Here is a 24,747-nt window from a genome sequence, read left to right on the forward strand (position 1 = left end):
TCCAATGTTCTGTCCAAGAGGGATTTCAAAATGTCCTCCATCACCGAGTTTACATTTCTATGGGTATTTTATTTGCTCATGTCCTCCATTTTGTAATGCTTTGTCCTCCTTTGTGGTTAGGACATTTGGTCAGCCTGCCCCTTCAGGGGCCCATGGTCCCTGTGAAACAGGGTGACCAGAGGTCCTCCTTTGCCTGGACGTGTCCTACGTTCCAACCTGTCCACAATGTCCTCCAATTTTGAGCAGGACTAAGAAGCATGATTTTATATTTCTAGGAACTTTATCAATGGGGAAAATTGGAAGGTTAACCAAGGGTTAATCCGGGGGTCATTCAGGGTCTTTCACATAATTTCGGAAAAGATTTTTCAAATGCCATTGCCTGCAAAGAGAAGGCAGTCCAAATGCAGCCCTGAGGCTTCCCAGGAACAGCCGAATTCGGAAAGGAGCATGAATTTGCATTTATAGGCAGGCTGACCACAGGTCCTCCTTTTCCAGGGCACGTCCTCCATTCCAACCTCCTGTCCTGGAGGAATGCCAAAACGCCCTCCAATTTTGAGCACGAATTTCTATTTCGTTGTTTTTCACTTTTCTTTGGTTGCGTCCTCCCTTTTCCTTGACCGTCCTCCATTCTGCAGTGCCTTCTCCTCCTTCGCGATGAGGACCTCTGGTCCCCCTGATGTCGATCCGTCTAAGCAGCAGGGTGACCAGACATGTCCTCCTTCTCCAGGACAGGTCCTCCATTTAAGCCTTCTGTCCAGGAGGCCTTCCAAGGCGTCCTCCATTCTGAGCCTGACTAAGGAACATACATTTCTATCTCTGCGAGGGCTTTGGGCGTTTACTTGGCCATTCCTCCAGTCTTGAGGCACGTCCTCCATGTTGTGGTGCCTTGTCCTCCTTGGCATCTGGGGCATCTGGTCCCCTGGAGTGGGGCAGAGCAGGCTAAAGAGCCAGGCTGGCCAGAGGTCCTCCTTTCCCAGGACAGGTGTCCTCCATCCCCACCTCCTGCCCAGGAAGAGGGGCCCCCAACGCCCTCCAGTTCTGAGCGGGGCTTCAGAAGCAGGGCCTTGGTCCTCCTCTTCTAGGACAGGTCCTCCATCCCAGCCTCCTGTCCGGGAGGGATTCCAAAACGCCCTCCAGTTCTGAGCAGGACGAAGACACTTCCAAATGTCTCTTTCTCGGAGTGTTTCTCGCCTCCTCCTTTTTCCTGGGACCCGGGGCCGCCGGCTCTGGCTCTGGCTCTGGCTCTGGCTCTGGCTCCGGGGGGGAGGCCTCCTTGGCCCCTCGGGAACCCGGACCCTCCCGGGACAGTGGCCGCCGGGATGGATGGATGGATGGCTTTGTCTGTCTTTTTTTCTTCTTCCCTTCCTTTCTTCTCCTTCTTTTATTTCCCTTCCTTTTCTTCTCTTTCTTTCACTTCTTTCTTTCTTTCCTTCCTTTTCTTCTTTCTTTCCCTTCCTTCTTTTCTTTTCCTTCCTTTTCTTCTTTCTTTCACTTCTTTCTTTCCCTTCCTTCTTTTCTTTTCCTTCCTTTTCTTCTTTCTTTCACTTCTTTCTTTCTTTCCCTTCCTTCCTTCTTTCTTTCTTTTTTCCTTCCTTCCTTTCTTTTCCTTCCTTCCTCCTCTTTCTGTGGCTGGCTCCCTCCTCCTCCTCCTCCTCCTCCTCCTCCGAGGCCAGGCTTAGCGTCGGAGTCCGGAGGAAGAGGAGGAGGAGGCGGAGGAGGAGGAGGCGCAAATGCCCGTCGGCCTGGCCAGCCCCAGGGAGGCAGGGAGGGAGGCAGGGAGCCGGCGGCGTCCTGCTGCTGCTGCTGCTCTTTCTGCTGCTGCTGCTGCCGAGGCCAGGAGGGCCAGTATGGTGAGGCATGGCGGGGCTGCTGCCGGAGTGGCTGGCTGAGCGAGGCTCCGGGGCTCTGGCCTGGCTGCTGGCCTTCTTCCTGGCAGTGGCCCTGCTGCTGCTGCTCCTGGCCCAGCATGGCCTCCGCGCAGCTCTGCGGCAAGGCTGCCAGGGGAAGCAGGAGGGGAGAGAGGCGCCTCCGGAGGGGGGCTGCTCCTGGCTCCTGGCCTGGCTCCTGGCCCTCCGCAGCTGGAGGCTCCGCTGGCAGGCAGCCTGGCTCCACGCCCTCAACGCCCGAGCCCTGGACCAGAGGCAGCGGCAGGTAAGAGACACAGAGAGAGAGAGAGCAACGCCGACCCACAGACATACACACACACACACACACACACACACATATATATATATATAGATACATATGTTACATTGGGTGTTGCTGCTGTTGAGTATTTTCAAGACGTAGATGCTTGAATCCGTGGATAAAGAATCCGTGGATATGGAGGGCCGACTGTGTACATCTCTGTGTGTCTACACATTCCTGCCTATGGGTATACATGCATGTGTGTGTGTTTCTCTGTGTGTGTGTGTGTGTATGGGTGTCTGTGTATATGTATATGTGTGGGGTGTGTATATATGTGTGTGTGTGTAGGTATGTATGTGTGAGTATATATATATATGTGTATGTATATAGATGTTTGTTTATATATATATATATATATATATATATATATGGGTTGGTATGTACATGTATATGGGTGCATGTGTATATTTATATGCGTGTCTGTGTGTGTGTGTGTGTGTGTATCTGTTTGTATCTCTGTGTGTATCTGTGTGTGTGTCTGTATATAAGTATACATGTGTGTATGTGTATTTGTGTGTTGCTGGGGGCATCCATCCATGCCATGCCTGCCTTCTCTTCCCTGACTCCATCTACAGCCAGCTTCCACTTTGGAACCAGGGGTTTAGCAACCAGGGCTGCCTCTGCATTGCAGAAATAATCAACTTTGACACTACTTTAACTGCCATGACTCAAAGTTGTGGTATTCTGGGGGTTGTAGTTTGTTGCATGGTGTAAGCATTTCAGTCTTGGATTAGGAGATAGAATCATGGAGTTAGAAGAGGCCACAAGGGTCATCCAGTCCAAATCCCTGCCATACAGGGAGCCAGAATCAAAGCATCCCTTGTGACAGATGGCCATCCAGCCTCTGTTTAAAGACCTCCAAGGAAGGAGGCTCCGCTGCATCCCTGTCAAACAGCCCTTACTCTCAGGATGTTCCTCCTAATGCTGAAGTGGAATCTCATTTCCTTTAGTTTGAACCCATTGCCCCAAGTGCTATTCTCTGGAGCTGCAAAAAAACAAAAAACAAATTTGCTCCATTTTCAGTATGGCAACCCTTCAAATATCACCTCTTAACCTTCTCTTCCACCGGCTAAAGTTCCAGTGGTCCCCAAACTGTGCTCTTTAAGAGATTTTGGACTTCAGCTCCCAGAAGCCTCCGCTACATTGGCCAATAGTCTGGGATTCTGGGAACTAAAGTCCGAAATCTCTTAAAGAGCAAGGTTTGGGGACCACTGGGCTAAACATACTCCATTCCCTAAGTTGCTCCTATATTATTATTATTTTTAATGGGGGGAGGGAGAGGGATGGGGAGAAGAATAGTATGAAGAATTCGGGGGGAAAGTCAATTTTTATTTGTAGATACTGTAAAATTTCAATAAAGATTATTATTTTTTAATATTATTATTATTAGTTTCTGCAGTGTAGATGCAGCCTCTATATCCAAACTAGGCTTCAGGATGGAAACTCCAGCATGCCTGGTAAATCGTCAGTGCTATGGGTTTATTATTCCTCACCACCGCTCCCATTCCCAACCCATAGTGGACTGAGTCAAAGGTGAGGCAGCTCTGGTGCCACAGCACACTACAACCCCCAGAATTCCACAGCATGGAGCCATGGCAGTTAAAGTGGTGTCAAGATGGATTATGTCTGCGGTGCAGATGAAGCCTTTGCTGGGAGATAGTCACATCTGGAGTAGGCATACTACCCAGTAGTGCCACTGGAGCCAGAAGTGCCTTGAAGACGAAAATCTGATGGGTTGGGTTGAGAAGACAGCAGGCATGGATGTATCTTTCCTTGGACAAGTCACACTCTCCATGACGGCTATCAAGGAACTAGTTGTTGTTTTTTGTTGTGTGCCCTCAAGTCATCTGAAGCTGTGAGAGTGTGAGTTGCCCAAAGTTCACCCAGTGGGTTTACATGGCTCAGCCGGAATCTGAACCCTGGTCTCCAGAGTTATAGTTCAAAGCTCAAACCACAACAAGATCCTACAGTGCAAAGACATAACAATGAATCCTAAAGTGAGGATCATCCAAGCCATTGTATTCCCCCATCACTATGTACGCATGTGAGAACTGGACAGTGAAGAAAGCCAATAGAAAGAAAATCAACCCATTTGAGACGTGTTGCTGGAGAAGAGTGCTGAGGATCCCGTGGATGGGCAAAAAGACTAACAAATGGATTTTAGAACTGATTAAAACCAAACTCTCCCTGGAAGCCAGGATGACAAAATTCAGATTGCTGTACTTTGGACACACCATGAGAAGGAAAGACTCATTAGAAAAGGCAATGATGCTAGGAAAAGTGGAATGCAGCAGAAAGAGAGGAAGACCATAAGGCAGATGGCTAGACTCAGTCAGTGAGGCCACAGGCCTCAGTCTGCAGGACCTGAGCAGACAAGAAGAGAATTGGGAGCCTTGGAGATGTCTTATCCACAGGGCTGCTATGAGTCAAGCTCAACTCGAGGGCAGTTGATGACAACAAGAACTCTCAGCCTTCGAGGATAGCAATGGCAAATCCCCTCTGAAGAAACATGCCAAGAAAAACCCATAAGAGGTTGACCTTAGGATCACCATAAGTTACAACTAACTTGAAAGCACACAACAACAAATCAGGAACATGCTTCTTTTTGACCCCAGGCTTGCACCTTAATATCCGTTCCTCAATTTTGTATGGAAAGTAGGCTTGTATGTTCTCAGGGAAGATGCCGAGGAAGTGTCTAGCCTGAAATGTATTTGGTGAATGTAAATGCCCCTTGAAATCAAGTGTTTTCTTCTAAGGAACAATCAAGATTTTTTCCCCCTTTTAAACATGGAATCTAAAATCTGCTCCATATTGTCCTGTACACCTTTTATTCACTGAAAGGTACAGTGCCTGGAAATCTGTGATAGATTTCCTTTGTTATTTCTTGTCCTACTTGTTTGTGTAATCAGTTGTCTTATCAGGAGTTTCCATAAAATACTTTAAACACTTTCTTTATAACCATCATCATCATCGTCAAGTGGATAGTAAATTGTAAGGGGAGGGAAGAAGGTCAAAGGCTAGGAAGTGAGCTTGGTGTAGGAAAACTGATAGGAAAGTAACAATGCCTTGCATGCGTATATCCTTTCCAAGAAGGAAACTGTATCCTCTTTCAAGCTCACTGCCTGGCAGAGGAATGTGTTTTTACTCTCCCAAACTCAAAATAATGTTGTCATCAGGAAGCCAATGAAATTGCTTGGCTTCTGTTGATTCACCACAACAAACCAGCCTTAGGAAGAATGTGAACATGTAGCATGTAGTCTGCTGCTGGATGTCACTTGGTAGTGATGTACCATTTGATGGTATATTATATGGTATATTATAGGGATTATATTTTTTTTGATGGTATATTATAGGGATTATATTTGTTTGCTGATATGGGATGTGATTATGTCTTGGTCAATACAGATAAGGACTGAATTTTGTAATTTTGGAAGGAGTGAGATTTAGGAAACATAACCTGTGCCCTCCCCTTAAAGCTGTATGTCTGTCAAACCATTTCATACTTGCATATATGACTGAAAGAAAAATATCAGAGTTCAGGTCTTGAGTTGGGGCTCCTAACCCATGGTCCCTGGAGCCTGGAGTGGCCAGTCAGTGGATGACATCCAGGGGATTTGTGAACTGTGGCAAAAAATCTTTAAACATTTTTTTAGATTGTAAGCCTGAGGGCAAGGAACCATATAATTAACCATTTCCAAGCTGCTCTGAGAGCCTTTGAGGCTGAATAGCAGGGTATAAATGCTCCAAATAAATAAATAAATAAATAAATAAATAAATAAATAAATAAATAAATACCATTTACTTACTTTGAACATTGTTCATGCAGGAGTAGGCAGACTTTAAATACTTGGGTTCTTACCAATTCATGTAAGATTTCAGTGTCTTGCATATTTACATAAAAATAAGTCTCATTGAATTTGGGAGCTTAACTAGATATAATGCGATGTTATTCCTTTTCTAAACTTTTGTGTTGGTTTTTCGTGTTGGTTTTTGTTTGTTTTTTCATGGCAGAAATGGAAAAGTGAACTGTATTTGGGACCATGGCATGGTGGGTGATCAGCTATAAATCTTTGCTTCCACCATGGTTCTGGGTGCTCAGTATCACTGTGTGATGTGTGTTTAAATCCAGTCATGGAAGGGCTAAGGCTTGAAAAACAGTGCGATAGGAGGCATAGGATTCCACTGCAAATTATGCAGTAAAATGACTGAAGGTTTTTTTTAAACTGCTGATGCAGTGGTTAAATGCCAGTACTGCAGTCACACACTCATAGTCACAAGGTTATGAGTTCAGTACCAGCCAGGGGCTCTCGGGTTGACTCAGCCTGACATCCTTCTGAGGTTGCTAAAATGAGTACCCAGCTTACACATTGCAAACTGCTTAGGGAGTGCTTAAGTGCACTAAGAACCAGTATAGAAAGGTACTTGTTATTGCTATTGATGTCATCCTTTCTTAACCTTGTGCCTGCAAAATGTGTTGGACTGTAACTCCCACCAGTTGGCTATGTAAATAGGGGATCATGGGAATTATAGACCAACATATCTCAAGACCTCCAGCTCTTGGGAGAGGCAGTTGTATATGACTGGACTTGTTTAGCAGCCTAAAAGCTGTGTCTTGCACTAGTTTGAGGGATCCAAGTATTTTCCTGTGGTATGTCTAACTGTTTTGTATTGTAGTAGATTCTTCTCCTCATGCAAAAGTAACTTCCACTGATACTGGTGGAACCAATTTGTGAAAAGAATTATCGTCAAGTTTCAGAATTTAGCTGATTTGATGTAGTGGCTGAAAGTAAGCTGTGATCATTAAAGCTTGAATGCAAATCTTACTTCCACTATAGTGGTGTTGGACTGGGCTAGAAACATTGTCCCAGAGATCTACCTACCTACTGGGTGGTGGGTGGATGTTTGAGCACTGCATTCGAGCAGAGCCTGTGGGATGGTGGGTTAGATTGGCAACACATAGTAGGATGCATAACAGTCAGGAAGGGCTGAGTTAGATGAGCCTTCCCCTCTCAATACTGTATATTGTTGTGCTCTTGTTAGCCTGCCAGTTCTGAACACTCACAAGTGCTATGTAGATGATGACTTTACTGTAAATTTAATAATCATTATCTTCAGTTTTGCATTGCCTCTATATGGAAGAGAGAACAAAGGAGTTGAAAGTTAACATTCTTAAAGAACTTGGTATATATCAAAAGCTCTTGCCTGATGTTCTCAAACCATAACACCATGCTGGTCTGTGGCAACAAGTAGTAGCCCTTAGCCTAATTCCACATAGGCCTTCAGCCTAATTTCAGAAGCCCTTTGCAAGCCTTCTGGCAAAGATGATCTGTCTTTCTTTTGCACCCCACCCCCATGGAGGAGAGAGAGAAGGTATGGGAGAGAAAGATAAAGTATGGCTCTGCCCATGCAGTCACTGAGAGATTATCCTATCTCACTTCAAATTGCAACCCCAACTTTTACTAATTTTACAGTACAGCTTTAGGGTTTTGCCTGCTGCTTCAACTCCAGCATTTATATTTTAGCTTTACATGAAGACAATTTCTTTGGGATGGCTTTGTGAACTTTAGAGCTTGTTTTCAAGAACTATGCTGATTCAAATAAGCATGTTGTTTCTTCTTTTCCACACCAGGACCCATGGTTGTTTACATTTGAAGAAGATGCAGCTACTCATCCTTTAGAACTTGTGATACAGGAAGTTATAAGTGTAGTAAAGTCTGCAGAAGAAAAGGTGAGCTTTGCTTTTCTCATCAGTTCCTCAATTTATGGCTGCCTGTTGCCTGTGTGTAAACATGGAACAACTGAAGGGAATGAGGGAAGTGTTCCTAACCATGGAGAATTTGTTTTTAAGGAAATAAGATACATATTTGTAAGTGTAGCAGTTCCTTCTATTCTACATTGGACTTTCTTCTGTGTGTGGAGTATGTACGTGCATCTTTAAAAATCTTTTGATCAGTGACTTGTGCTCAGAATGTACCATGATCCTAACATCTTGCTTGCATCTGTGCAGCCGAATGAATTGCTGCCTTTTGTATAGATTTTATAGTAACAAATATAAATTGTACAGATATAAAATTTGTTCATAGAATCTTAGATCTGGAAAGGACCACAAAAGCCATCTACTCCAACTCCCTGTCATGCAAGAATACACAACTAAGGTCAAAAACACACTGCAGAAATAATGCAGTTTGAGACTGCTTTAACTGGCCTGGCTGAGTGCTAGGAAATCTTGGTAACTGTAGTTTATTGTGGCACCAGAGCTCTTTCTGACAGAGAAGGCTAAATGTTTCCCAAAATTCCCTAGCATTGAGCCAGGGTAGTTAAACTGGTCTCAAACTAGATTATTTCTGTAGTGTGCTTTGGACCTAAATCACTCCTGAAAAACGCACTTCCAACCTTTAAGACTTCAAAGGTGGAAGGACAATAACCCTCCAAGGAATTTGTGACACGAGGAGGGAAGACACAGAACACTGTCAAACATCTTTTAGAGAGATTTTTTCCTTCCCTTATATAGGTGGAACCTCTTTTCTTATAATTCAAATGTTTCTGTTATCTAGTAACATAAGAAGAAGGAGTGTATGGGTGTTAAGGGCCATCTTCTTTCCTAAAAAGCACATACAGTATAGGTTACCATTTTGTGGTAAAAGAATAGTAGTTCCATGGTTATTTACAAAAGCAATGTTACAGAATCTGAAGTAATTTTTAAAAAGGCTATTTTTGAATATTTTCTTGCTTAGTAATATGCCAATAAACCTGTTTGTTAGAATTTTACGTTGTACAGTCATGTATAGTGTTGGATTTACTTGGAGAAGCAATCAAAAACATATTTTTGACAAGACTGTTCTCATTGGAATGTATTTATTATCAGTTCTGTAAGAAAAATGTTCTGAGTTACTGTTCACTTAGATTAGACAGATTTATGCAAAGAATTCTGGAATCAGGAAAGTACATCAGTGGCTGATAACCAGATTTTTGTTGGAATACGTTGTAGAAGCACTCCTGGGAGCAAAAACAGTAATATCTGAAGGGGCCCTGTAGAGTAAGCATTAAAGGTGCAATTTATTCCTTTGTAAACAAGAATAGACAAGCATATTCCTGTAAAACTGGCCTTTTGTGAACAACATTGCAACCATATCTCTGTATTTGTTTTGGCTTAAGGCACACCCAGAACAAAGTCCACTTAACACTGTCTGCCATTCACAGTGATTGTAAACTGGGAGTGGATCTTTATGTGCTTTCACTAAATTATATATGTGTTTGTCTAACAATAGAATTGTCTTTTTATTACTTGCCTATAAAAAGAGAGTCTGTTGATAGTAAGAAGTAATTGAATAACAAAAATATCTGTATTTTACTTGTAATTTCTAAGATTAGCTTATTTTGACAAACCAAAGTTGAATGGGGACATTTTGAGGAAGAACCAGTGCTTATTCTAAGTACTGAGAAGCAAAACTATGCATTTATAGTGTCTTAACTAGATAATTAGTTGGAATTGTCCACTTACTGTTGGAATTGTTCAGGAACACTTACTTATTATTGGTGAAACTGAGGAGAAGTGGATTTAATCTGTGCAGAGAAGGAAGACCACTTTGAGGTCTCTGTGGAGTGTATAGTAGGCATGTACACACCTGCACTTTCTGTTTTGAGTTGGGTGTTGTGAAAGTTTCTTAGTTTTTTCCACTGAGGTGGAAAAGGAGAACGTTTTTTCTCTTGGGCCATCAATGCAGGAGCACCTGCTTTTCTTTCATATCTTTGCCACTCATGTTGCTGAGCGATGTGACCCACTGAAACCCCTAGTCAAGACATCTAGTCCCTCCCTTTTACAGAAAGATTGATCTACTGTACACCAGGGCAAGTCACAGTCTCTCAGCCTCAGAGGAAGGCAGGTGAAAGCCCCCTCTGAACAAATTTTGCCAAGTCAGAAATGACTTGAATGCATATAGCAACAACACACATGCATCCCTTTCATCAAGAAACTGCCTCTTCACACTATCCTGGTTGCCTCGTCTCTTGCTTTTCCATTTTTCCTTCCGTCTGTAGGAAGAAAGGCAGGACCCATGTTCTCTAGAGAGCTGGATGATGAGGTAAATGTCCTCTCACCATGTGTCCTGGGGAAGTTTTTTGGAAGGGCAAATGAGGAGCATGGAGATGAGCAAAACTAGAGGAAATTCACCCAAAATTATGCTGTGGCTGAAAAAGAAGAGGCTACCAGCTAGGTGGAAAGGTTCAGCAAACTGACCATTCCCCACTGCTGTGTCTCCCCTCCTCATGTCACAAATTCCTTGGGCAAAATGTTTCAAGCCTTAAAAAGGTGGAACTCTCACTTCCCTCTCTGAAGATTTCACACTTCTGATGGGAAAATAGACACTCCTACAATTTTAGGAACTACAGGAAAAATATAGTTAAGCTCAAAATCCTAGAAATGTTTTCCTTAGATTACGACCCTTTGTACTCAGTAGAACCTACTTGCTTCTCAGTTGACGTGTAAAAGATTCCAGTGTAAATGATTTTTGTTAATACGTATCTTCAGAATAAAGAGGTCTCTGATGGAATGAAAGACTGAATGATAGAATGGATGGATGGTGGAGACATTTTGCCTGCATTTACATAAGTTTTTGATGATTACTTTTACAAATGGTTAAACATCTTCATCCATCAATTTGATATAAAGTTACTAGAATTTTGATAAAGGCCCCCTAAAGTTGTGAAAGTCCATTCCACAATAGAAGCCTTAAACTAGATGTTCATTGGAAATTAGGTATTGGATGCCTTAGGAAGCTGTGTGCTTATATCATCTAGTGATTCACCATTCAGTAGCCAGAATAGGCCAATCAAATGCTTAGTAATTCCTTCCCCCGCCACACACTCTTTTTATTGCCTTGTAAAAAAATATTTTTAAATGTTAAAAAATGTGCCATGCCACTTTGGACTATCATACATACCAAATGGAATGCACAGGTCAAACCCTGAACTCCAGAGTCATAATCCCATGCTCAGTCTACTAGGCTATGCTGATATATTATTAGGTTACATGATAGATCTTAATTGGCAGCAAATATCCAAATGGCATGCAATGTGCTTGGTGCTCAGAAGAAGGAAGCCTTATTTTGGGATGCTGCTTGCAGATTTGGCAGGCTGCTGGCATGTCTCAAGTAATGCATCTCCACCTTAGCTCAGCCTGTACGTTCGTAATTAAAGCAAATATTTCAAAACACGGTATGGCATGTCTCAAGTAATGCATCTCCACCTTAGCTCAGCCTGTATGTTTGTAATTAAAGCAAATATTTCAGAACACGGTAAGCCTCCTGTTTTCTCCTTCCAAGAGAAACCAGTACATACCAGGAAATCATTACTACACAGAGAAGTGATCTGTGATATGTAGATTTTTTTTCCTGCTATGCCTTCCTTAATATTACAGTACAGTTCAAAAGAGTGGTCCTATCCTACACTATTCTAAAAATTGAAGGGGTTAGATTGTATGTTACAGCACTTGACTTTCAGCAGGAACCAGTTATTGTAATATGCCATAAACATCTATAGTTCAAATCATAATTACCAGTGGTTCTTGTTGGTGATTCTTGTTCCATATAGTTTTTCAGTAAAACTGGATGGAGTACTGATTGTGGAGGGTCCCTCCACCAAGTTGGCTAGTAAGGTTATATAAAAAAGCATTCCATAAACAAATGATGTAGATGTATAAGGAACATAGTAAAGTAATTTGAATCATGAATAATCTGACAGATTTGAATTGCTGCTAGAAACAGCTCTGTATTGTTTTCTCAGTAATATCTCCTCTGATTGTCTTTTAATTACAAATTCATATATCCTCTGATAAAGGCTTAAACTACCTGAGGGCTCCTTAGGTTGTTGTAAACAATCCAGCCAACTATATACCTGGAGAAAAGTGTTTGCATAGCATATAGCTTAAAGCGACTCATGTAAGTGAACTAAATTGTAGATTACTGGAGAAAAATTTCAAGTTTAAGCCAAAAAGAAGTTCAACCAAGCCTGAAATTTGGTGATTAAAAAAAAGTCTACATGTGGATAGAATTCAACAGAATCATTCCAAGGGAAACATTAGTGTATTGAATCCATACTTATGCATAATCACACCAAACCCATCAAAATAATGGGACTGTAGTTACCTTTTGAAACTGAGTAAACTTACTTTGGAAAGCAATTGTGAATTGCCTTAGGTTTTACTTTGAATTCATCCTTACCAAGACTGTTATAAGGGAGTTTAGGCTATGCTGCTAAGCATCTTTGTAAGGGTATGTGAGCTGACAACTGTAATAAACTCATATCTATTTTTAGGTTTCTTATATCCTACTTGTAATAACTACACAAGTCTTAATATGTAGCTTCTTGCATAGGAATACATTCTTAATGGTTTCACTAGTCATTGATCCATTCTCATCTGTTTTACTACTTGCAAAATTTCTAACAGAATTGGATTTCATGCTCCAAACCAGAGGTGGGCAGCCACAGAGACAATATGTATGATTTATTTATTTCATTTATACCCCTGGTAACCCTGGCTAATTGAGGACAAGCAGGGTGCTGGTGTCCACTGCCCAATTGCTCCTGCTTGCAGTAGGAATAGCTAAACAAATCATTTACTTTTTATTTTTGATGCAGCAATTAGTAATCTGTCTTATTCTTTTCCAACAAACCAGACAAAGTATCTGTGGAAATGTGCATCCTTCCTCATTTTGCTACCACACAACTGAAATGTAGTGAATAGAGTAGCATCAGCTGTGGCCTCCAGCTAGATTCAGGGAGGCCCAATACATCTTCCTATCCCTGGCCAGTGTTCACCAAAGTATATATGTTTTAGAAATCAAGTAAGTATTTTTTTTTTAAAAAAAAAAGCTAAAATAGCCCAACAAAGACATGTAACCTTCCAGGATTTCCCAAATATTGACGCCAATTGAGCCTTAGATGATAGAAACAATAGAGAGAACCAGGATTTAAGTTTATCCATGACTGAACAGCAGTGTATCCACACCCAAAACAGAAGGTAATAGCAAAAGGATAAGTGCATGCACTTTCTAACTTAAGTGTTATTTTGGGAAAATGCACTTTTATTTTGTTTTGCTATTTAAAAACAGATGCAAGTGAATGGAATTCAAGTTTCTCATGCCTCTAAGGGATTTTTAAAAATCATTTTGTATTAACAGTTTTTAAAATATTTTCTGTTTTTAAAATGTTGAATGCCATCTTGTATCCTTTGTTGGGAGAAAGGCAGGTTATTTATTAAATAAATAAATAAAGTTGTTTGGGAGGAAATCTGAGGGGACAGTTTAAGGACTTTATTGTAATGTTGGGGTGGGGTTTGTGTGGGGTTTTTGGTTGGAAACCCAAACCACATTTAGCAAATACACTGCGGCGCTGTAGTCAACCACTCTCCCAGCTGCATCTTTACACATACCCTGTATGCATTAAATCCCATGAAGGTCTAATCCAGGGATGTGGGGCAAGGAAAATGAGTTAGAAAAGAAATAATTGGCCTGATGTGATATCTAAATCAGAGGTGGAAATCCCATAGTCTTTTGGAATGCAACTCTTAACAGCTCTAGCCAGTGGTGAGGAATTGTGGGAGTCCTAGCTATGTTTGCATGAGGGAAGGGAAGAATTAGCACTGGCCTTATGTTGAGATTTTGTTCATTTGTCTGAAGCAGTTTATTGGGAAAGGTGGTGGGACAAGCATTTCTCTCCTTACAACTACATGTCTGAGCTTGCCATCACAACCACCAGCCAGTCATACTTTTAAAACTCTTCTCAGCTCCAGAGCACCAGCATGAGCAGTAGCTACCATTAAAACAACAATCACAGCCAAAAAATTAGTATCTGATGCGATGATCTCACACTGAGCATTACATATTGGGGCTTTCCAATGGTATCTATCTGCAGCTATTTCTAGTCTTTCTCTCTCCAAGTTGCTACTGTTGCCTGGGTCATGCAAGCTGAACTTGGTGGACTGCCAGGAAGTGATGATCCTTGGACTGAATGGGTGCAGGCACCCTGATGTTTCTGGCTTTGGCTGTACCAGGGAGGAGGGGGATGCTGTCTTTTCTGCATGTGACCAAATTCATTGCCATAGTCAAGACCTGCACTCTGGTCTCAATCAATGTCAGTCAGTCAAATAAATGCACAGAACTGTTTACTTTATAAATGTGTTTCTTTATAAAGTCATGTTTCATTCTTGTTTCAGGTGATCTCTTGTAATGTAGTTGGAAATGCCTTTCATTTTATTGTTAGTGTGTCCCATACTTCACCTGTTACCACAGAATGTCAATCTTACAATGTAAAGCTGTCTCCACTTTATTTGAAGGTAATATTTCAAACTTTCCTTGAGAGATTTTCTGTTAAGTTCAAGAACAATGTACTATAGTTCTGTATATAACTGTATATATTACCCTAGGTATTGGTGTAAATCAAACGCTCCTCTGGATTAATATCACATACATTCAAGTAGCTGTCCAAATCATTGTTTGGAGGAGCAGGAACAAGCTACAGGCTCAACTGTCTCCTGTCCCTGCATTCAAGCCTTGATATACCGGTAATAGTTGGAGGTCAAGTCAAACATAGTTTTCCAGTTTGGCCTGGTTTCAGCAATCAAAACTGAGGCACCTGCATGCAGCAACCTCATTCCTTCCTTGCTGTGCAGAAAAGCCAAAACAGAACAAAATGACAGAAAATTTCAGTTAATGAAGTTTATCGCATGGGCCCTAAAACGGGCCAGTTGCGTTTCAAAATGGGGGTGCACACGGGCATGCATGGAATGGGATGAGGCTAAGAACTGGAGTTTACCACATACTGGAATGTCGCTGCTGCTGCTGGGCGTTCCAATCACGTCCTACATCCGTTCCAGAGGGCGTGATTTCTGAGAACTGTTCCAAAGCGTTCTCAGAAAATGCGCCCTCTGGATCGGATGTAGGACACGATTGGAATGCCCGGCAGCAGGGCGATGTTCCAGTGTGTGGTAAACTCCAGTTCTTAGCCCCATCCCGTTTCGTGCATGCCCATGCATGCCCCCATTTTGAAACGTAACGGGCCCGTTTTAGGGCTGGTGCGATAAGCTTCATTCATAGTTCCTTGGTTTGAATATTATAGGAAGTAAGACTGTCTATAGGCCCTCCAGTACAATCTGGTGTAAAGTCTAATGATCTAGAATATTGCCTGATCACTTCAGATCCATACTTTGATGGTGATTGGGAATCTGGATTGCCACTCACACATTCACTTCTGTTGGTAAATTAGCATATCTGGATCAAACTTTGAAGAATGATGCACCCTAAAGAGAAGATTAACACTATAGACAAGTAGCTTTAGAGCTTTCCATGTTTAATTAGCTTTAAAGTTTCATTTTAAATCTACTTCTTAATTAACTTTGTTGAACAAATGTGTCAGAGTATCTCTGAATATGTTGTGTGTTCTTCTTTAGTAAACAAAGCAGTGTCTCTCATCTGTCTTGACCAATATGTTAATCCAGAATTGCAAAATAGTTTTTATTTAGTGTTTACGTTTCTCAGTACACAAGAAAACCCCTAAATAATGGGTGCTGAGACTGGAGGAGATGTGAAAGGGAGTGGCCAAACCTCAAGCAACTATACAGTACACTAGTAGTAGTGAAGGTGAAGGTTAAATAAAAAAACATTAAGTGGCTCCTTTAACAAACATACATACTTTTCTTCATTCTCTAAATGACATTCTCTCCTAATCAAGAACAGGATTTGATCACCAAAAGATTTGAAAATTTAAGCTTGGGAAGAATTGTGCTCTTAGAGATACATGCATATGCACACATGAACCAGAGAAAATAAACTATGACTTGTAAAAATTAGGAAAATCTCACAAACATATGCATGCACAAGCGAAGAGTGAAAATAAATTAAAATCCCCAGCCTCCCTGAGCTTTCAAGAAACAAATAATGCAAACACACAGGCTCTTCATGGTTTTCTCAAATAAGTCCCCCTAATTTCACTCTCTTTGCCAAATTCCATGTCACTAATTTAAGTAATGGTGAAAGGTATGAAATATAAATTCCAGTGAAATCACACAGAAACCCTACCTGCAAAAGCCATGGTTGGAATTGCCAGAAAATACCAACACATTTTCATGTGTTGGAATGTGAACCTACCACTCTGTTTGCACTCCAATCCCTCCCCATAACACCACACTTCCCCATGGTTTTTTCGCCTTATGCTGAAGTGTCCATTATTTCAGAGTGACCCAGAAAGTGTTGCAGCCTTTTGGAGTAGTGTAAACTGCTCTGGAATCTATTTGGTCTAGTGGAATTTGATCCAGGCACATTCCAGACTGCATCAAACTGATCTGCTTCAGAATTTAAATGTCAGTTAAACCACATGCACATTCCTAATGAACAGCCAAAGTTAATGGCTTCCAAGCAGGCTAGCATATGGATGTCACTTCAGGTTCCATTTTGGCTCACATATTGCCATTTTTCAGGGAGTTGGTGGGAGACAAACCAAAATACTACATTTGGGTAACAGTTTGGGTGATCTCCCCATCCTCAGAACTCTTTTTTGAGGTCCTGGGAAACTGAGGAGTGTGAAAAGGTGTTGCGTGCTTTCCTAATTTCTTATATGATATTATGGATTATTGGGAAGCTGTTATATAACAGAAAGCTATATTTAACTGCTGCTTCCACTCTTATTTTGCTTCTTGTGCAAAGGGAATAGTGCAGCCCACCGGTACCTCAAACTTTGCATATCTATGCTTAACCAGTGATCTTTATTGTATATCTGAACATGGCCTACATCTGAACCAGCAAACAATGGCTTGAGTAAGCCCTCAAGACAGAATTGCAAATGGAAGTATGGAGAAAGTGTTGCATTAAATAATTATTAGTGATGGCTATGGCCAGGATTTAGCAAAAACAAAATCTAAACATAAGCAGGGTGAGCTGATTTGTTAACATATAACAAACCCTAAAGTTTAACTATAAAGAAAATACCTGCAGTTCAGTGAATCTGTTTGTAACTGCAAAACTGAAGTAGCAGTTTTAATCATCTGTTTTATCAACAGCTGGAACTTTCAATGAAATCCAAAGAGGAAGACATTCAGGTCAAATGGTCTTTCATCCACACTTCAGAAACAAATATTGAAGCCAAGCCTACTAAAGTTCATGAAGTAAGTATATTAGCATTTGCTTTAACTTTTCATTTCTAGTGAAAACTACAAGCTGAAGTAAATCATAATATCTTAATAGTTTAAAGATTTGATGATCTCTTGCTGAAATCAGCCACACTGTAATTTTTACACATAATAGGAGTTACTTTCCAGTATATATATTCAGATGCAAGAGGTACAAGTAGCTTCCCCAAAGGCTAAGGGGCCTTCTTCAGCAGTGACAGCCATCATGAAGAGTTGTTGCTCCAATCACTGCACTAGCTTTGAATCTTCAACAACAGAAAAAGAAGTCTGGAAAATGAATACAGATATCTATGTTGCTGCAGCACAGCATATGCATGTTAAAATTAGGACAGACATGTATGGTTAAAGTCTTGGCGGCAGCAGCACATATATCTGAAGAGTAGTAGTAGCAGCAGCATATATAATTCTCCTATATCTTTTCAGTGCTTTAGCCAAGGAATACATTCTAGCACTATGGTATTTCTTTTAAAAAGTTGTCATTAGGACAAAGCATTGGATATTGATCAGTGTCCCCAGAGGCTTCTCAGGCAAAGGACTTTGTCAGGGTTGTTCAGATTAAATAGTGCCTAGTCATCAAATAGCCATAATGCTGCATTATGACTGCAGCTCTTTCTTGGGGAGCACTGTAGATCACCAATTTTATTAATGGCTCAAGATGGCCTGCCAAGAAGCAAGCCAGCCAGTGAAATTTCTCATTTGGATCTTGGCTCATATCCATTACTTAGTTTCTGACATGGTTCTTAACAGTGTTACTGCTATAACTGTTTGCATCCTACCATTATATGAGGATTCTTTCTCTATAAGTATAGTTAGTTTTTTCAGGTTAATAAATTCTAAGATGTAGCTGGTGTTTTCCCCTGGTGGAATGGAACACATCATTAGAATGGAGTCTCCTTTCCCTCCTGCCACCCAACCGCAATTCTAGGAGGGCTGAGGGATCTTGTGGAGCAGATTTGAGGCGGGGGGCTGTGGGAGGGATGGGTTAAAGGGCACATTCTATTGCACAAACAGGAGTCCACCTCTTTGACATATGAACTTATATGTGGCAGCATCTAAGGTTAGATTAGCCCCATCTCTGATGTTTTGTAGGTGGACAGAAAAACATTTTCAAATCCAGATGTTGAATAGTTTTTTTAAAAAATTACCATCATTCTTTTTTGGGTTTCATTTTTAAAATTCTATTTTTAATTGTTTTTTAAATGTTTCTGTAAAGTGCGTTGTATATATACTTGTATATAAGTAAATAATTAAAACACAGAGAAAATATAAAAGTAGCTACATAAAAGGGTAGCATAAAACATTTTCATTGGATAAATGGGAGAACAGAATCCATCTGGTGAGCCGGCCTGGAGAAAAAATTTCAATCCTGAGCACCACAGCAGAAAATATTGGTTTCTTGGATGCTGTATATGTAACACAAACATAAGAGACCTACTGGCCTATTTAATCCGGCTTCCTTTTTCCCATAGTGGCAACATAGTTGTCTGTTGGAAGCCTGAAACCTGGGCATGAAGGCAATTATTCTTTCTTAGACCTGATACAGATGGGCACTTTGTGGCATGGCGGCGGCGATAATAAGGTTAGGGACCACGCACCAACCGCACGGTCCCTAACCCTAGTACAGAGTGGCGGCATACTAATGGCAGCATCCTGTGTACACGGGCGCTGCCATTGTGATGTAAGCGCCACCAGCAGGCCGCCCTTTTGGGGTGGTCTGTCCCGGGCCTTAGCTGTTGTTTCCCAGTAACTGTCAAGGTTCTTACTTTTCCATATGAGCCTGCTTATATTTTGAGATCTTCTGGAGAGACCCTTCTCTCTGTTTTACCATCTTTACAAGCATATTAGCTGAGAACATAGGAGAGGGCCTTCTTGGTGGCTGTTCTCTGATTGTGGAACTCCCTCCCTAGAGAAATTAGACTGGTGCTCTGCCTGCTATCTCTTTATAGGCAGGAGAAGACTTTTTATTATGGTAATAATAATAATAATAATAATAATAATATGTTTTATTTATAGACCGCTATTCCGCGATGATCATAGCGGTGTACAGTAAAATCGTAATACACTACAAAATACAGTTAAAGGAGGGAGAAGTCTCGTCCTTCAGGCAGTCCAAGATGTTGCTGGGTCTGCCTGATGGCTCCCTCTGAGGCCGAGATGACAGTTGAGGAGGGAGAAGTCTCGTCCTTCAGGCAGTCCAAGATGTTGCTGGGTCTGCCTGATGGCTCCCTCTGAGGCCGAGATGACAGTTGAGGAGGGAGGGGCCTCTTCCTTCAGGCAGTCCAAGATGTTGCTGGGTCTGCCTGATGGCTCCCTCTGAGGCCGAGATGACAGTTGGGGAGGGAGGGGCCTCTTCCTTCAGGCTGTCCCTGATGTTGCTGGGTCTGCCTGATGGCTCCCTCTGAGGCCGAGATGACAGTTGGGGAGGGAGGGGCCTCTTCCTTCAGGCAGTCCAAGATGTTGCTGGGTCTGCCTGATGGCTCCCTCTGAGGCCGAGATGACAGTTGAGGAGGGAGGGGCCTCTTCCTTCAGACAGTCCAAGATGTTGCTGGGTCTGCCTGATGGCTCCCTCTGAGGCCGAGATGACAGTTGAGGAGGGAGGGGCCTCTTCCTTCAGACAGTCCAAGATGTTGCTGGGTCTGCCTGATGGCTCCCTCTGAGGCCGAGATGACAGTTGAGGAGGGAGGGGCCTCTTCCTTCAGGCTGTCCCTGATGTTGCTGGGTCTGCCTGATGGCTCCCTCTGAGGCCGAGATGACAGTTGAGGAGGGAGGGGCCTCTTCCTTCAGGCAGTCCCTGATGTTGCTGGTCTGCCTGATGGCTCCCTCTGAGGCCGAGATGACAGTTGAGGAGGGAGGGGCCTCTTCCTTCAGGCAGTCCCTGATGTTGCTGGTCTGCCTGATGGCTCCCTCTGAGGCCGAGATGACAGTTGAGGAGGGAGGGGCCTCTTCCTTCAGGCAGTCCAAGATGTTGCTGGTCTGCCTGATGGCTCCCACTGAGGCCGAGATGACAGTTGAGGAGGGAGGTGCCTCTTCCTTCAGGCAGTCCCTGATGTTGCTGGGTCTGCCTGATGGCTCCCACTGAGGCCGAGATGACAGTTGAGGAGGGAGGTGCCTCTTCCTTCAGGCAGTCCAAGATGTTGCTGGGTCTGCCTGATGGCTCCCTCTGAGGCCGAGATGACAGTTGAGGAGGGAGGGGCCTCTTCCTTCAGGCAGTCCAAGATGTTGCTGGGTCTGCCTGATGGCTCCCTCTGAGGCCGAGATGACAGTTGAGGAGGGAGGGGCCTCTTCCTTCAGGCAGTCCCTGATGTTGCTGGGTCTGCCTGATGGCTCCCTCTGAGGCCGAGATGACAGTTGAGGAGGGAGGGGCCTCTTCCTTCAGGCAGTCCCTGATGTTGCTGGGTCTGCCTGATGGCTCCCTCTGAGGCCGAAATGACAGTTGAGGAGGGAGGGGCCTCTTCCTTCAGGCAGTCCAAGATGTTGCTGGGTCTGCCTGATGGCTCCCTCTGAGGCCGAGATGACAGTTGAGGAGGGAGGGGCCTCTTCCTTCAGGCAGTCCCTGATGTTGCTGGGTCTGCCTGATGGCTCCCTCTGAAGCCGAGATGACAGTTGAGGAGGGAGGGGCCTCTTCCTTCAGGCAGTCCCTGATGTTGCTGGGTCTGCCTGATGGCTCCCTCTGAGGCCGAGATGACAGTTGAGGAGGGAGGGGCCTCTTCCTTCAGACAGTCCCCGATGTTGCTGGGTCTGCCTGATGGCTCCCTCTGAGGCCGAGATGACAGTTGAGGAGGGAGGGGCCTCTTCCTTCAGGCAGTCCAAGATGTTGCTGGTCTGCCTGATGGCTCCCTCTGAGGCCGAGATGACAGTTGAGGAGGGAGGGGCCTCTTCCTTCAGGCAGTCCCTGATGTTGCTGGGTCTGCCTGATGGCTCCCTCTGAGGCCGAGATGACAGTTGAGGAGGGAGGGGCCTCTTCCTTCAGGCAGTCCAAGATGTTGCTGGGTCTGCCTGATGGCTCCCTCTGAGGCCGAGATGACAGTTGAAGAGGGAGGGGCCTCTTCCTTCAGGCAGTCCAAGATGTTGCTGGGTCTGCCTGATGGCTCCCTCTGAAGCCGAGATGACAGTTGAGGAGGGAGGGGCCTCTTCCTTCAGGCAGTCCAAGATGTTGCTGGGTCTGCCTGATGGCTCCCTCTGAGGCCGAGATGACAGTTGAGGAGGGAGGGGCCTCTTCCTTCAGGCAGTCCAAGATGTTGCTGGGTCTGCCTGATGGCTCCCTCTGAGGCTGAGATGACAGTTGAGGAGGGAGGGGCCTCTTCCTTCAGGCAGTCCCTGATGTTGCTGGGTCTGCCTGATGGCTCCCTCTGAGGCCGAGATGACAGTTGAGGAGGGAGGGGCCTCTTCCTTCAGGCAGTCCAAGATGTTGCTGGGTCTGCCTGATGGCTCCCTCTGAGGCCGAGATGACAGTTGAGGAGGGAGGGGCCTCTTCCTTCAGGCAGTCCAAGATGTTGCTGGGTCTGCCTGATGGCTCCCTCTGAGGCCGAGATGACAGTTGAGGAGGGACGGGCCTCTTCCTTCAGGCAGTCCAAGATGTTGCTGGGTCTGCCTGATGGCTCCCTCTGAGGCCGAGATGACAGTTGAGGAGGGAGGGGCCTCTTCCTTCAGGCAGTCCAAGATGTTGCTGGGTCTGCCTGATGGCTCCCTCTGGTAGACTTTTGATGGTTCATTGATTGGGGGAGGATGGCCTTTCAGAATTTGCTATACTGTTTCTTTATTGTTTTCTTTTTAATGGTCTTGCTTTGAATAGTTTTTAATTCTGTTGTTAGTTTAATTATATTTTGTATGACATGGATTTTAAATCTGTATCTGTTTTAACCTTTGTAAGTAATTTTGAATTCCAGACTAGGAAAAAGACAGGATATAAATATAACAATATTTTTAAAAAAGCATCCCTTCAGCTTACCACGTAAATATAAAACAACTTCTTCTATTTCTCTTTGTGTTAAATTGTACATGACAAGACTCAAAAAGATTTCACGCCTACTTTATTTCTGTTACATACCACAAATTGGGCCTATCTAAGCCCATGGTTCTCTAGCAAAGAAAAAGAATAGAAGCATGTGCTTGCAGTTATAGTACTGTATATGTAGAGCAGCTAGATTTGGTGTCTTAAGTAAGTGAGCCAAGCCATTTGCTGAAAGGGAAGACAGTGACAAATTTCCTATAAGTGATTCTTCTGGATTCTGCAAGCAATGTAATTATTCTTTTTTCCTAGGACCAGGAGGTGGGGGAACATTCACTGTCAGAAACACTTAAAGGTGTGTTGAAGAATATCATCAATGAAGCATCTCCTTCTGTGATTCTGAATGTAAAATCTGCAGATGCAAAGACAATACAGGTATTTTCACCCCTTTTACTTATATCAATGTTTAATTTGTCATTGCTGTGCCTTCATCTTCACTTTTGCAGTAGTAAGGATTTCAGAGGTTAGTACCTCTGTGATGTGCATGTGACTGTTTCATATACACGTATTAAGGGCATGCAGTACTTACAGCAGTATGATTGCTGGAAATTAATTGATGTCAACAGCGTAAATAAATGTCTTGTTTCCTTTTAACAGAGCATACAAAATGCAGGAGCTCTACCACAAGGTACAAGTCCTCCTAAGCCTCCAAGAGCACATGAACTAAAACTGCTTGTGAAGAACATCAGGGCTATATTGACTGATCAGAGCACTGCAGGTAAAATAACTCCCTCCAGTATATATCTCTCTCATTCTGGAAAAAATAGCAAGCAGTGGAAACCTGGGTACTGCCTGAGTAATTAATGTAGTTTACATGCAATATTTCTGTTCTGCATCCTTTCATAAGCATCAAGGATCTGTATTAGGAGTAGGAATATGGTATAGAGAGCCACATTCAATAGCATGTCTACACCATACAGATTAATTGCCTTCTTTTCTTTTAGCATGTAGTTCTCTCCAGGGAGCACAGGCATTTAGGAGGTGTTTCTCAACACACTTGAAAAATTAAAAACCCCAGTTACTACTGCAGTGTGTGTGTTTGTGTGTCTTTTTTTTGTGTGTGTGATTGAACCCATTTGCTCTCCACCTTGAAACCAGGAGGCCAAACAACGGCTAAAAAGTACCTGATGCCATTGCAGTTTTTATGTAGTCCAGCCCTAAGAATCTTTCCAATACAGTCCCCAGTCATAATAACAGGACACTCTGCTTGCTTTATTATGTAGAATTTCCTGGCAGTCCTAAAGAGAGGGAGACAACCTTTTAAACATAGCTGAACCAGTTCTTATTAATAGAAGTTGGGCAGGGGTAGGCAAGTTCATTCCCATCAATTCTCTTAGCAAGTGTAATGGTGACATCATTTCACTCCTCTTTCCCTGTCTGACGTTGTTTCTTAGGTATCCTTTCTAGAAAGAGCATAGGAAAAACTAACGGGAAAGTTGTAACAATTGTAACATAGGTGCAAAACAATTCAGAAATAATCCATTTTGAGACTGCTTTAACTGTCCTGGCTCGGTGCTAGGGAATCCTGGGAATTGTAATTTATTGTGGCACCAGAGCTTTCTGACAGAGAAGGCTAAATGTCTCACGAAACTGCAGTTCCCAGAATTTCCTAGCATTGAGCCAGGGCAGTTAAAATGGTGTCAAAATAATAATAATAATAATAATAATAATAATAGGATTTATTTGTATTTCCCGGCTCTCCCTGCGGATCGAGGCGGGATTACAACATGAATAAAAATATAAAACACAATAAAAGATTACATTAGCCCCTCCCTCCTACTATTAAAATAATTTTTGTAGTGTGGATTATTTTTGCAGTGTGTTTTGGACCATAGTTTCATATTCTAAAGTTTGCATTAGGACAGATCTGTATGAATGAATACATGTTCATTTTTATTTGTACGTACATGCATTCTAATAGGATTTATGGAGTTTAAAAAGAACCATAATGCATATGTTAAGCTTCACGGACAACCAAAACTGAAAGCCTAAGAGCCCCTCTTCCCTGTGGTACAGGGAAGGCTGTTGTAAAACATAAGTCTGAGCAGCTGTGAAGTAACATAATCACACTGTGTGCTGTAATTTGTGTGTTTGGAGAGGTGAGTTTAAAACCTGTCCATCAGGTCTTTTAAGCCTCTACAAGCCCATGCTTGCATACTTCCTTAACTTCAGGGCAAGGCAAACATTAAGGGTTAGAGCACATTATGTAAATCTGAAACTTCCATCTACTGGGATTGCACAGTGTTTTTAACTGTATTCCCTACCACACACCCTTCCCCAAACATTGACTCACTTTTGGAATAGTTTACTTTCAAACAGTTGTTTTTGTTGGAATTGTGATTTGGTCATTTTTTCCCCAATGAAGCTTTAGATG

The 24,747-nt window shown here is 42.8% G+C and overlaps 1 protein-coding gene across 1 annotated transcript in view; it reads left to right on the plus strand.

Moving 5' to 3' along the window:
• Positions 1 to 1,792: 1,792 nt before the first annotated feature.
• C2CD2 (C2 calcium dependent domain containing 2) overlaps positions 1,793 to 24,747 on the plus strand; it is a 51,264-nt gene continuing 28,309 nt past the window's right edge. Inside the window, exons 1-6 of the mRNA XM_089511969.1 lie at positions 1,793 to 2,151; positions 7,817 to 7,915; positions 14,399 to 14,518; positions 17,237 to 17,341; positions 22,626 to 22,748; positions 22,971 to 23,091. Of these exons, the coding sequence (XP_089368095.1) occupies positions 1,858 to 2,151; positions 7,817 to 7,915; positions 14,399 to 14,518; positions 17,237 to 17,341; positions 22,626 to 22,748; positions 22,971 to 23,091 (862 nt within the window). The 5' untranslated portion in view covers positions 1,793 to 1,857. The remainder of the gene's footprint in view (positions 2,152 to 7,816; positions 7,916 to 14,398; positions 14,519 to 17,236; positions 17,342 to 22,625; positions 22,749 to 22,970; positions 23,092 to 24,747) is intronic.

This window comes from Sceloporus occidentalis, unplaced genomic scaffold (genome assembly GCF_023333645.1).
Source record: "Sceloporus occidentalis isolate IW3139 unplaced genomic scaffold, rSceOcc1.0.p SCAF_2, whole genome shotgun sequence".
NCBI classification, from domain to species: Eukaryota; Metazoa; Chordata; class Lepidosauria; order Squamata; family Phrynosomatidae; genus Sceloporus; species Sceloporus occidentalis.